Source organism: Necator americanus, chromosome III, assembly GCF_031761385.1.
Source record: "Necator americanus strain Aroian chromosome III, whole genome shotgun sequence".
Classification (NCBI taxonomy): domain Eukaryota; kingdom Metazoa; phylum Nematoda; class Chromadorea; order Rhabditida; family Ancylostomatidae; genus Necator; species Necator americanus.
The window spans coordinates 25891959-25906466 of record NC_087373.1 but is presented as its reverse complement, the minus strand read 5'-3'; the positions used below and the strand labels follow the sequence as shown (position 1 = coordinate 25906466).

The 14508-nt window shown below is 42.4% G+C and overlaps 1 protein-coding gene across 1 annotated transcript in view; it reads right to left on the bottom strand.

The window, feature by feature from the left end:
* Positions 1-3422: 3422 nt before the first annotated feature.
* RB195_010932 (uncharacterized protein) overlaps positions 3423-14508 on the bottom strand; it is a gene marked incomplete at both ends in the record, with an annotated part of 48103 nt that continues 37017 nt past the window's right edge. Inside the window, 13 exons of the mRNA XM_064192139.1 lie at positions 3423-3572; positions 3683-3849; positions 4003-4129; positions 4184-4339; positions 4951-5037; positions 7144-7297; positions 7720-7841; positions 8129-8231; positions 8288-8369; positions 8437-8515; positions 8760-8856; positions 9612-9703; positions 10290-10381. Coding sequence (XP_064049723.1) covers positions 3423-3572; positions 3683-3849; positions 4003-4129; positions 4184-4339; positions 4951-5037; positions 7144-7297; positions 7720-7841; positions 8129-8231; positions 8288-8369; positions 8437-8515; positions 8760-8856; positions 9612-9703; positions 10290-10381 — 1508 coding nt within the window. The remainder of the gene's footprint in view (positions 3573-3682; positions 3850-4002; positions 4130-4183; positions 4340-4950; positions 5038-7143; positions 7298-7719; positions 7842-8128; positions 8232-8287; positions 8370-8436; positions 8516-8759; positions 8857-9611; positions 9704-10289; positions 10382-14508) is intronic.

Sequence of the window (14508 nt, the reverse complement as noted above, 5' to 3'; positions counted from 1 at the left end):
TATCGAGTACAAGGTTACAAGGTGCCGGTGTTTTCACTTTCTTCGACCTAATGTGGGTCTTTGAGTCGGTTGAAGAGGTTATAATGGGAGCCTTGAACAACGTTTTTGCTCAATGCGTAGAGGTGCTCCGAAGATTATACACTAACATCACAATCGGAATTACACCATTCTGCAGGTGCGTTATAGTCGATTTGGAGGTGACACAATGTCACCCAAAACATCCAATATCATCATCGAGAATGCGGTATCAAAATTGGCATGGAATAAGAAGGTGGTGGAGTGAAGGTGATGACGGGCAGCTGTATCATCTTCGTTTCACTGATGGCGTCTCTCTGATGTATCACCCAAGCGGAACGAATCCTGTCCGAATTCAGCGAAACGTTTAAGAAAAATAGTTTGCAGCTGAATCTGCAGAAGATGATGTTTATTAAAAACAGATGGGTCTCAGATGCCCCATTCATGCTCAATAAAATGAACATTTCCGAGTGCTCTAGCTGTGTGTGTCAAGGTCAGAAAATGAACATGAGGAACAGCCTGGTCAGTCAGCGGAGCGAAGCTTGATGAACGTTTAATCATAAGCATCGAAGGTGTAACGAAGAAGACTACACCCGGATCCGCGCCCTCCTTTTTGGAACAACCGTATCTCCTGTTTTGACCGATGACTCAGAAACCTGGACACTTCGCAAGTACGAAGACAGTGCAATTACCGTTATTGGACGCTCAGTCGAAAGAGTGATGCTAGGAGTGTCACGCCTCACGCAGTTAGAAAGAGGATTCGAAGTTCTCTTGTACGTCAGCGTTCGAAGATTAGAGCGATGCCGCATTTGCGAAGGAAGGTGAAATATTGTGGATCAGACGCGTGATGCGCTTAAACGACAACCGCTGGGTCAGAGCTGTGAGCGATTGCGTCCCAGGAGATATCAAATGTGCTGCATGAAGACCATCATTCCGTTGGGCAGATCTTTTCGCAAAGTCCTTAAAAGGCTGCACAACTCTTGCACGCGATAGACACAGATGATGGGATCACTGCTACCTATTCGATGAACTCAAACAACCACCAGAGTCAAGGTGATGAATCTGGCACATTCAATAAGTTTGCTCCAACCTACTGATTGTTGTAGAAGGAATAAGAATGAACTGATGGTATTCCTTAGTTTTCACATAAGTTTTGACATTCACAAGATGAGAAACGAGCGATCTTTCTTGAACGTGTATGTGTACCTTTCATAAAGAATGAAATGAAATGAAACGTTCTCTTTTCTGCATATAACATAAGGTTGGTTTATCTCAGTGCGCGTATATTTTCCATATTTTCATATTTAAATATTGTTTCCCTGTTCATGTGACAGTGATACTGATAAAAGCTCAACTACTGAGTAAAAAAATGAGGTTCGTTGAAACAAGAATGGTTTCAGGTTCACATAGTCATTATTAGTCATTTCTATTAATAGTAGCTACATGAGACCAGCCAACGTTTTCTAATAGTGTGCCTACGAGGCTTTTTATTACACTATTGTTTATTTATTTGTTTATTTACAATTCCAGAAAACATAGACAAATGTATCTCGAGGTTTCCAGACACGAGAAAGTTTGAAACACTTCGTGAAGGTCGGTCTACAATTTTGTGGTGCGCGAAGCAGTGGACTTCCTCCTGTGCATTTTCAACCACGTAAAACCCAGTCGATAAGGGGCATAGATGCGATAGTCGGAGCGGGTGCTCTGACCCTTTTCGCTTTTGAACGCTTGGGGAAAGGACCTCCTTCATTTTTAAACGGTTGGCGAAATTACCCCCTTCACTCTTGACGACTATCGAGAGGACCCCCTTCACTTGAGCTGCACCCCATGAGCTGAACCCCTTCACCTGAGGAGGGTCCGGCTTCTCCCTATCGCACCTATGATAACGGGCCTTGTGTAAGGATTGCTTTCAAGACGGATAGCATATCCAGACCATCGAATCTTGCTATTTTTTGAACAAATGCAGCAGCGTCCCTGCTCTTCGCTCTTTAACATAGAACATAAAAGAGTGAACGGCTTAGGTGTACGAAGTGACACTCTTATCCTACACTCTTATCCTTATCCCTTATCCTACCTGCATGTGATGACGCGATCTAGGAGTGGAGTTATCGTAGTCTTCATCATCGTCGTGAAGATGTAGAGTTATTTCCTTTAACACCTTTGACACTTCTGCTGCTTCCTTTCACTGGATAATGGAATAGGTACTAGGAACCGCCCGTAAACAATGAAGCATTCATGTTAATGTAGGTTCCTCTTGATTATTCGTTTCACGAATGAATTATTTGTTGTTTTCAAAAGAGTCACGTTTCTTATACCTACTTCTTCCGTTTAAATGTGTTGGGCTTTCGGCTGCTTTGCAAAAATTCTTTACTAATCGTCCTTCGTATTACCGTTTTGGAATTTTCTTTTTGGAAAATCAACTTAACACCGGTATCCATGATTCCGACACAATTTCGACCTTTATCTCAACCTTTTACGCAAAGAATATCTCTAGTACTGCAATTATTCATCGTTGCAGGAACCAAATATGAATAAAATTTAGCTGTACCCTTAAGTTGTCCGTTGATGAGCAACAGACCGCACCAAATGCCATTTGCGCCTGCAAGAATGCAAAACCGCATCCACTCTGGTAGGCTGATAACATTTTGTTTCAGAAATTGAAAAGATCGGTAGAAAGACTCATCCGTTTTATGAACGTTGTTGTTATGACCATAATATATGACAGTGGTAGAGAAAGAAAGAGATGGGGCCATTTGCAACCAACTTCTTGTGGTGTTTTCTTCACACAAAATAAAACGCGTACTATGAACTAAAATCTCCAATATGGAAAGATATGTACGAGAATAAATGAAGGATCGCATCGGAATAAATCGCAAATGACCGAATGGTCCCTGGAGCTCTACCCAAATCGCACTTCATTTCACATAATGGGCTTCCGAGAAGCCAAGTACTGTGCCTGACTCCAACGTCGTTGAAAACGAAGGGTAAATGTACTCTAAACGACCAGCAGTAATGAAAAACCACCTAATTACATTATGAAACAAGGCAGAAACAGGACTGAAAAAGCTGAAAGAGGAAACGTATATTATGACAAATCACATGCTATCGGGCAACTATGAGTGAAATTGAACACTTCGGGTGCATCCAGTGGTTAATACTTACAGGAAGTGAAACTCTACCTAGTAAGGCTTTGACCGGTGGCGAAAATGCTTAGTACATTTTACATTAAATCAACAGCATTAAAGACTCTAGTGGGGCGTAAAATTTGAGGCGAGCAAAAAACAAAACACGAGTTGGCACGACGAGGGCTAAATCGGAGGAAGACAAGAGGCCTAATGAAAGTGGACACGAAAGAAGAGGTACGGTAGGTTGAGACCAACGAGGATCCTGGACGACAGCGCACTCGTCTAGTTCTCCACCTCGACGTCCAACTCGTTGTGAAGGCGGAGTGAGGAGAGAAAATCACAGAGCTTTAAAAGGTAGACTTCTGGGCGAAATTCAGCTTCCGTACGAGGTAGCGCCTCGCCCATGTACGATAGCATGGCAAGTACCTGGTCCTGAAATTCAAATGTGTCAACTGCATAACTAACTAAAACAGTATAACTAACAAAAAGAAAGAATGATAGTTGGATTATGTGGATGAATTGGATCTTTGTCTCCCACGAACCTTCACTCGAATAAGTTTCTCGGCCATTTCCTCGAGTCGGCGACGCATTTCGTTGAGTCGCACTGCGAGCACAGGATGTTCGAAGTCTAGCTGCTCCAGCTCAAGTTGAACCCGTTGATTCCCTTCATCTAGGTGAAGAAGTGAGTCGTAGATAGACAAGAATGGAGCTGAAAAAGAAACAATACTAGGAAGTATCATTTTCACACCTCTCTTACTTTTTTCTGTTTTGTTCTTATCTCATACTGATCAAGGAAATGGGAAATGACAATACATTATTCGGAAATAGTTAGCTTTGCTACAGTAAGGTAACTGCACTCTACCTTTCGCAGCAGTCGTGAGCGGATCAACCAAATCGACCACGTCAGTCGCGTACGGTGCTCGATCATGAATGAAGGCAGCAACCGTCTGAAGCACCGAGGCACCGCCAGTGATTTGTGCCGCGCATATCTGGAGGACACAGTTTGGAAGTGGTGCAAAGTCAAGTCGCGTAAAAGTTCTCACCTCAGTTAGTTGACTTGTACAGAAGCCTCCAACCACTTTCTCTGCCATCGAAGAGCCGTTGAGATGGTTCAGTAGGGCAAGAATTGCTTGAAGGATTAATCGCAACTGCTCGGACTCGTGGATGAGTTTTGCAGCGTTCGCGTAGGCGTCCAACTGCTGAGAAAAGAACATCTTAATTCCAGTCTAAGGATTTCTAGAGGAGCTTTCCCAGGTAAAAGCTATCGTGAAGAAGTCGGGTGATTGCAATCAGAAGAGGAAAGCCGGCAAATTTGAAATTTGCACAGTGTGTCAGAGAATCCTACAAAGGAAAGCAAACTTCCAAAACAGCGCAGAATCACACAAAGTTTACAGGAAGCTCCAGATCTCAACATTTTTCGAGCGAAGTTCTAAAACTCAAATTCTCAAGGTATGGGTTCCTCTCAACGGAATAGAATTAGGACTTTGGTGGGCTAGCAAACGTAGGTGTAGGAAGAACTGCCTAACCACCATGCTTTTATAGGATCAGATGTAGAAACATGGACGAAATTAAGAGACAGAAATAGGAGGGGGAGTGTTGTTGGGCAGAGGAGTCAACTGCACTCTTGTTTCTGGAAGTGATAACTTAGTCAGTGCCCTAAAACCTAAGCATTAGTCTTAGTGTCTCTGGTATGTATGCTAGAACGACTAACAGAAAAAAGAAAGCGGATTCAGAAATAACAAAGCGGTTGAATGGCTTCTCTTCATCCCAATTACATTTTACCTCAGCAATATCACTTAATAAAGCGAACCTCATTAATGATGCTTATGGAGCTGTCAAACGATGCCGTGTGCACCATGACCATAAGCTTTTCCTCCGCTCGTTCGATACCAGCTAACTGAAAAACAAAGTATTCATGTCCATGAGCGCATAGTCGGGTGAAAATGATATCAGGCTCAGCGCAGTTGTCCGAAGCGGTGCGGTGGAACTAGGACCAGCAGCGGTGAGTGGTGCTAGCTGGCGTCCCGCTTCGATCCCAAGCGCTTCCCGAGCGCGCCGCTTCGGCAGCAGCCGCTTACGCAACTGCACTGAGTTCATATTCGACTATAATGCTCCGACTATATAGATATCAATGCTACACTGGTGATCAGGTTTCAGCAGAAAGAAACTGTTTCAATTTCTAAACATTTTTTTTAAAGAAAATTATCGCAAAACTAATCTCCATTAATAGAAAGGAATGAACTTATGGTCTATATATATGAGCGTAATCCAGGAAAAAGTTTGAGGAACAGCCTTGGTTGCGTTGTTCCCCCTTCGATCCACCTTTTATGCGAAAAAATCGCGAACAGTTCGTCCAACATCCGCAGTTCATTTTATGTAGCTCAAACTTATTCAAAACTTTTTCCTAACCTGCAGAATCGCAACCACTTGGCCGGCCACTATCGCTCTACTAGTCGTATGTATCCATAGCAGATCCAACACTGTCAATTTCAGGATACACTCACTGCCTTTGATAATGTTGACAAAACGTAGGTTGCGAATGAGTGTTCAGTGTTTTCATTAGATCTTTCAGAAGTGGAGTAAAGCGTACACTGTTATTATTGTATTGGAGGAATATTTATGAATAAGAACAGAAAGTTGTTTGAGAAGTCATGCTTTCAATAGCCGTCACATTATCTGTTCAGCAACCCCGCTATTCAAGAAATAAAAGAAGAATTTATGACTAAGAAATGGTTGTGTCCATGTAGGCGGGTGTAGGGCAGTAGGTAGGAAATCGGATTTGGCCGCACGGTCAATGGTTCGAAGCTGCCCTAGTGTAAACCGAAGTTTTTATTCCTCTGGAGTCGGTAAACCAGACTTCACTTCTCTGAGAGGATAAAAACACTGACTTGACACATCGGCCAGCCAGCGCAAGTCACTGTATAGGGCAGTTACACGTTCGTAAACCACAAACGATTCTGAATTGAAGTGACCGTGGGGGCGCATCCCAAGTGGATTGTTGGACGCCTGACAATTTATCTTTTATGTCCACTGATTGAAGCCAGACACGTGATCTTTTTTCTTTTATGCCCGCGTGGGCGATGATGAGCGACGTTCCACATTTAAATGGATACTATTATAATTTCCTGGATATTAATATCACTATTGCTGATGATTTCTTTCCTCTACATGTACGTAGCAATTTTGTGCTTATCACTGGTTTCGTACGCTTCGCATCTCGCTCCACTTTGGAGCGATTTCCACAAAGCTTTGTCTGCAGAGACGTTAACCTAGAGCACATAATGCTTTTTCTACCATTCGTACAGAATCGTGTAGAACTATCAATCCGCCTATTGCCCATAACGTTTTTTTGGTTGCATCTGTTTTTGCTGTAGACGCAGCGCAATCGACGCGTTTGCCAGGGTGTCGGCGTCCCAGTACGCTGGTGGCACTGGAAGGACATATTCACTTTCTGTCCCAATCAACAGTCGCTCAAAGATAAGGAAGTTGGTGAACTTTCGTCCTTCCAAGCGACGGTAAAAGTCGTCTTTTAAAGAAGTTTTGAAGTCGAAAAAAGATTCCGTATAGAAACTTTTCGCTTCTTATAGCTACCATCCGGTCGGCGTCCAACCATTTCTACTTATTTCCGGCCCGAGAGGAATAGAAACCCTTCTAAGGTGCTTTCTTCACTTCGCTTCACGCTTCACGAACATGGTGAGTGTTTACCACAGAAATTTCTAATTTTCCTCTCTTTTTTCTAACACAAGACAACAACGGAGCCATATCTGCAGGGTTCTAGCGTAAATCGTCCGATCGTTTCTAGCGCTTTCCAGAGTTAATCATAAGGAGAAGAGTAAACCACAAGGATATGTGTGCCCAAATTGGTTACAGAGGTATATCTGGTAAGTATAAAGAAGCATTAATTGGACTTGAAGTGAACGCACACAGGGCCTAATTGATGCGGTAAAATCTCGTGTGGTGCTTAACTTTTATACTAAATGAGTAATAGAAAAGAAAGACTCACATCAATCACGAACTGCTCGGCTTCTGTCCACTGAGTGTTTGGATGGGCATATGTGAACCGCCGAATCCGCTCCACATCAGCCGCTGACGGAACGGCTTCCAGCACCAGTGAAGCGCGTTCCAGCGGTAGAACCGTCATGTCCAGCCTGCCAACACTGAACCGTGCTTTTGCGACAGCGGAAAGTACGATAAGGATCGTATTCAAAGAATAGCATATCTGGATGTGCTAGGCCCTCTCTATTCATCTATTATACAAAATCCGTGTTACGGTTGAAAGAAAGGACATTTCATTGTGAAGTACATGTTACTGGACAGTTTCGAGAATCATTTTAAAGCACGACAGAATAAGATCATCCAGTCAGCTCGCATCTGCGTTCTCAAAAAAAAATCACTTTTTATACGCTTGTGCAGAAATTGGAGAGCACTCAAAAAAGCAGGGCCACTCAGAATTCTGTCACATCCACTATAATTCTATCAAATCATACATTGGGAGAAGAGAGGTTTTTGAACGACGACGAGATCACAGAATATCACTTTGAAAGCATCACTTTCTTCAAACTCAAATCCAATCGTGTACCTGTGTATGGAGAATTCGATCTCGAATTTTTTCAGGTTGACTTTCTTCATAAGGTCGGTCACCTTTTGATGTTGCTCCTCGCTGAGAAGTGAACTGTCCTCTTCGATTTGTTCGTGAACATACTGTAAATTAAGAGTTCTACGATTTTTCAAATGTTTTCCTGGCATTTTTTATGACACGTTAGGACCAGCTGAAACAAAGTCGAAATTACGGAAGTGGAGTGCTTGTATAAAGAAATGGAAGCACATTTCAAAAGAAACAAGGACAATAAGATGCACAATGTTGTCGCAGTTCTACCGGTGCTCTGAGAGCAGCAGATGATTGTTCCTCAATGGCCTACACACACCTATCTCAAGTTTCTTCATATCTGAAAGGAAAGATGTATTTTGAAACAGAAGACGGTGCCCACCTCGACAACCTCACAAGTTAACGCTGTCGGTACTGTGTCAAATACTGTATCTTTAACTTGTTCTTCGCCGAGTACAGTACACGCAGGGATTGTTTTTAAATATCTGAACCTTGTCGTTAATGGAGGAATTTACATTAATCTATGAACTTGATCGATCACCTGGGTTGCACGGATTCTCCTGGCCGAGACGTCTGTGGTCGCATGGATAACACTAAATTCGACAACGTCCTCCCACCCATCACTAAAAGAAACTATCAATATAGAAGGTGAGCGTCTTCAAAGTCGATTTCAACTCTTGGTCAACTTACGTTTATTTCGTACGTCTTCAGCTGATCCGGACGAGGAAACTCCGTTGTCCAACGAATCCGCACTCTCCAGCTTCGGGACCTATAATGAGAACTTTAATATTTGTTTTGCATTTAGATGTGAGAGCATAGGATAGCTGAGTAGATTTTCTGCACAACTTTATCTTCTTCATGCTCGATTCCACTGATTCCTCAGTTTTAAGTGTTTTTTTATTGTTAACGCATTGATACCACCTTGCAGTTTGAGCTCATGCAGTGTTTTTTTTTTCATCTCGAACTTTTTTGTATAGGCTAAACGAAAGAATAAATGTGGTCGAGTTCTTTACCTTACACTCAGATTGTGTCAGCTTTGGATCCAATGCAGCAGAAGTCAATTTATTGTTGTTGTTGACCATTTGAGGGAAAATCGAGAGCGGATTCATGCTGAAATTTGAAGGGGAGAACATTGAGAATTAGACATCGTTGAGAAATGAAGAGGCTAGGGTTTTTTTTCGCACCATATTTAAATTAAGCGGATTTCTTAGTGCTCTTATACAGGCGGAATTAGTGTAAAAGGGTACGCATTCTTGAAGATTGCTGTTTCATCCCGACAAACTGAACAAAATGTAGGTGTTCATGTACATTAATCATTACCATAATTACTTTGAATCAGGCGAGAATTCTGACAGATTTAAGCGCAAACCTGTGGCAATCTTAGTTCTGACATTTTTCAATTTGGACATCTTCTGTCTTAATTAGGGCGGGCGTAGCGCAGTCGGTAAGAAATCCGATGTGGGCGCACGGTTAGTGGTTCGAAGCCGCCCTAGTGCAAACCAAGACTTTCATCCCGCCGGGGTCGATAAATTGGTTAAATTGGTGCCAGACTTGTCTGGGAGGATAAAAACACTGACTTGATCATCGGCTGGCCCCCGCAAGTCATTGTATAGGCTTCACTATAGCCATCACGCGTTCCAAAACCCCAATGACTACGAATTGCACTAAAACGCCTTGGCGCATCCCAAATGGATTGATACGCCTGAGACTTTATCCTTTTTTTGTCTAAATTCAAATATAACTTGGTCTATAGAAGCAAACCTCCCATTCATTCGATTTTTGAACCATTTGTTCGATTTGTAAAGGGACCGATTTGAATGCATCACTGTGTATCACACAGAGCGGACCAAGACACGTAAGCTGACCTCTGAGCGGCGGCCAGCAGGGCCTGCTGTTGTTGAAGAGCAAGCATCTCGTGCTGTGGATGCACCATCGACGGACGACGAAGTGCCGAACTCTGCAATGAAACTAACGTCAAAGCACCTTCAAAGACGGTCAAGACCCTAATGAGAAACTAATTTTTATAATAATTTTCGCAGACGCCTACATTTCTCTAAAAATACGAACTGCGGAAGTTGCTTCATCCATCTATGAAAAACCGTTGAGGTACCGATAGAATCGGATTTAGCAGCATAAAACGTCGAAGAAAATTGAATTCTTATCATACATGAGAACGTTACCATTTCCACTGTACATTCTATTCTCTGACGTCGAGCAGGAACTTTAAAAGAACGATGTCATTCTTACAAACCTCAGCTAAGACTACCTTGGTACCACTCAGCAGAGCTGACAATTTCGGCGCTCTTCGCCTTTCTCTTGTAATAACTTTAGTATGATTTTTGCATGGTTTTTGCATGGATAAAATCCATCATCATTTGTGTGAATGTTTGATGAAATGCAGATATTTTGGACAGACAGTGGTGCTGAGAGTTAGCCATTAGAGTAAGCCTACATGCTCGTGTTCGGAAATGCTCCGAAAACTGCATCGCAGAAGAGGAAACACTTCGTGAGGACCATCACTTCTATCGAGGGAATAAACTAACCTGTTGGCTACTTCTTCGAACAGCAGACTGCTGTGGGCTGGTGGGTGAACGCGGCGACGATCGGCCCTGCATCGGACGTCCACGACCACGAACTAAAGCGCAAACAATACATACAAATAGAGCGAGGAGGACAGAGAACGCATGTGGAACTGGGGTGCTTGGCTTGTGTGCGCGGAGTACGGCTTTATATACCTTTCTGCTTTCACGAACTCTTACCTCACCATCAGAGGATAAGCCGCAGATTTCCCGCATTATTGTGCTTTCTCAATAAGTAAAATTGCTTTCTGAAGGATCAGACGTAGTTCGGATGCTTCCAGAATGTTGGGAGAGTCATCAACACAGCCATGATAATCTCTCACCAAAATCTGCCGCTCTATATTAGGCACTGGATATTCGAGAATCAACGCAGCGACAGTGACGTCGATGGGGATATTATTAGGGTCTTGTGTAGCATGGCTTAGTGCTAGCGCGGGCTCGTACAAGCGTGGATGAACTCCCCATTTTCTTGTCCGGTTTGCGTTTTCATCTTAAATAGCAATTTTCTTCATCAAAGAGTCGTTGTGTACTGGTTTATTCTACAATAAACTGATTCTATTACAGAAATGAAAAATAGAAAAAAAAACACTATTTGCAAAAACAAAAGTGGGTGTAAAAAATACTCTGCTCGTACTTCTCGCGGTTTTATCATCACAAGCGCGGTGTGGTAGGCAGTTTTTTCCAGGATTTTTATCTTTTCTGTTATCTTTGTTACATACAAAGTTGAGATCAGAATATCCTGCGTTTCATTTGAATTCTCATAATTCAATCATACAGTAGAAGTGTTCTCTGATAATATGCATTATTCCTCTTAAAAAAAAAACTACCCCCTTACTACACTACCATCATAAAACCGATGTTATGACACAGAAATTTGATAAATTTCTTATAATCACAGAAATCTGCAGGAAAGCCGTTCTATGTTCATTTTCGTACTAATCCTTCAGGAATTCTCTATCTTTAGTGCTTCACAACTGTTTACAAATTAAATTTTAAAAAATGGTTTCAAACAACTTTTCGAAAAGTGAGCATCTCAATCAATAACCAATTTTTTTCTATTCTTACTGCTCTCAGCGTTCTCCTGCACAAGCGTAAAATTTGCCAAATAAGGGAAATGCAAGAAATCAAAAGAAATGCACAAGTGCTCCCTATTCTAAATGTCCCGAAAATTGTAGGATTTAAAGATAACAAAGATACTGTAGGTGTCATGCGTAGCTGTTGCGTTGTGTAACACAGTATATGGTAAGATATAGAAAGTAGGAAGGTCTTTGAACTTTCTTGTTTTCTGGACAACTGTGGATATTAGTGTTTGGTAGGAAAATATTCTCCATTACTTGCAGTTTTATAATATGGATATGTTAAAAACGGAATTAAATTTCAGTGTTCATTGAACTGCAGTAGATGAGGAAAAATAGCTAGAAATTTGCAGGTTATATTTTGAAGCTTCAGTCTCTGTGCTGTTTCAGAATATTAATAATTGACATAAGATTTTAGTTTTTTAACGTTTACTGACATCGCAACCTTTGCCCGATGCAACCATTGCACCTTTGGATACAATCCAGAGGGACTAATTCGTAGCGTCAACGCCACTAACAGCAAGATTGAAACTTCGGAAACACTTTTAAAATCACTTACGACTCTCAATATGTGCCGACGAACCTTCCTTCATTGTACATAGCTGTTAAACGGTCATTTACTCGTGTATTGAGAGGTCTCCTTGACTTTCTCCCTTTCTCCTCAACAAATATGTAACTCAATCTGATAGAGCATTTCCTTCACTCTTTCGTGCTTTCTCATATGGGCGGACATAGCGTACAGAGCTCCACTTCTCTATTATAGCAGCATTTCCAATGCCGTCCTGGTTTCATCGCTGAAAACGCTTAACAACACAGCATCATCCAGCAGATAAGCTCGGAAATGTGCTGCTAGAAATTACCGCGCTAAAATCTTCAGCGGTGCACAACAGACGTGGAGAAGGTTGTTATTTCTAGAAATAGTCTCGTGGTTAAACTTCCGCGAAATCGTCGTTTATGAGATTTTGACTCACTGGCCGCGTTCTCGTGGAGACCTATTGCGTTGATCCTCGTCGCTCATCGACTACTGATCATTATCAAGATAGTTTTGCAAGAATTATGTGCAAGGGCATGTCTTTAACAATCTAACACTCATAACCGGCACCTATCTTCACACATTGGCTGTGTAGCGTCAGAGTGTTCTCAATTTATTTAATCAGTTTCATTTTAATCCAGATGGAGGCTACGAATCAAAAGAAATTATCTGCTTGATCACAACCGGCGCGAACGATCACAACCGCAAATTCTACAGGATAAGGATCGGGGTCTGCAGCAGTTAGTCATTGCACTGATGAGGATTTCACTACACTGAAGCATTACACACAGAGGAATAAAAGGGGCAAAACATAAGAGGTTAAGAAATCCGTAGGAAAATACAGAGTATGCGGTAAAGATTGCGAACATGAGCGTAGTGCCGCTCAGTTACCCCTAATCATCATGAAAAACGACGTGGGAAACAGCATTTGCTCCTACGAGGTACGTGAAAACGTGGAAAATGTCCATCCTTGTGTACGTGCCGAGTCCACTAGCGAGCGGTCGAAAATCGATGAGGCCTCCTCAACAACCTATCCGAATAAAAGCAGTGAATAAGCTGCTAAGGGAACAGAAGCGAGCGCGTTCCAAAGTTCTCGTAGGAGCAAATGCTGTTCCTACGCCATTTCTCAGGAAGATGAAGGGACTTGTGTGGGAACACGCTCATATTCGTAATCTGCTCCACGGATTACATATTTCCCACATATTTTCCTGCTACGTCGGTTTCGTTATATGCTGTCTTTAGGTTAAATAAAGCGCAGCTGGTCCCTAACATGGATTTTTCGTACTTCACACTTTTCATACTTCAGTGCAAGGAGATACGTTGCAGTGACAAGGACTCGCTGTCACTAGCAATGTTCGTTCCCCTTGGGCTAAGGCAACGCAATCGCGAGTCAGTGACCTTCTGTGTTTAAAAAAATGTGTCACCATTCGCGGAAGTAACGATGCAGTCCCGTAGGAAGATAGAAGAAGATGAGAAATTCCATGCCGTGGGATGCATGTATGCAAGCACTAATATATTGGTTTGAACGTTGCAATATTGAGCAAAATTACCGTCAGTCATCTGGGGCTTGCAACAGAATACGGCCACAATTGATCAATCAATCAATCAATCAATCGATATGTTATTACTGTATTTTTTGATAACAGTTTTGGACGTACTGCGTTGAGGAATAAGTCTTGGGCGTTTTCAGAACGAAAAATGCCCACGAAGGTAAAATTCGACAGGCGATTTCTCACTCTACAAGAGATATGCATTCCAATATTTTTGGTTTAGTTGACACTATTTTTTAGATCAACTAATTGGAGTGTCAACTGGGCAACGCGGGGCATTTTCGATGCAACACATTTCTGCATTCAATTGAGGTGATAAGGCAGCTTGGATTGAATAGAGAGTGTTTCTAGAGCTTATCTGATCTTCACTGCTACATTCTTCTAGAAAAAACGGAAAATGTAGCCATTTCCCCAGATAGGGTTTCTCATGACAGCCACGTTCTTTCCCGATTGCTAAACTGAGAGCTCGCCGAGGCACTTTTGGACTGTGTTGATCTCTCTACGCAGCACTCACTATGAAAGGCACTACCCCACGAATCTGAGGTGGTACGGATTTTAGGTGGAGTATTCATATACGGGATAGTAGATTATGGAGAGGAGGGTGATTCCGTCCATTTCTTCTTAATTGCCGTAAAAAACGGCCCGGAAGATGCGGCACGTGCACAAGGCTGGCGCGCTCCAATCGAACTCCTTGTGGAAAATAGCGCGCCGGAACGCTCGAAACTGTGTCTTCCGGGAATCACCCTCCTCTCCATAATCTACTATCCCATATAAGAACACTCCATCTGAAATCCGTACCACCTCAGATTCGTGAGGTGATGCCTTTGATCTACTGTCGGTATATCCACAGCACATTAGCAGTATCGTTATTTCTCTTCTACTCATGAGGCATATGGCAGGAAGTGCTTTGGTCTTTGATCCATTTCAAAACACATCGTCTTAATAATAATAAGTGCTAGTTGGAAATCAGAGGATAAATGCTTCGGCATTGATCTATACCCTTGTGAGCAAGCAGCAGCGAGCAC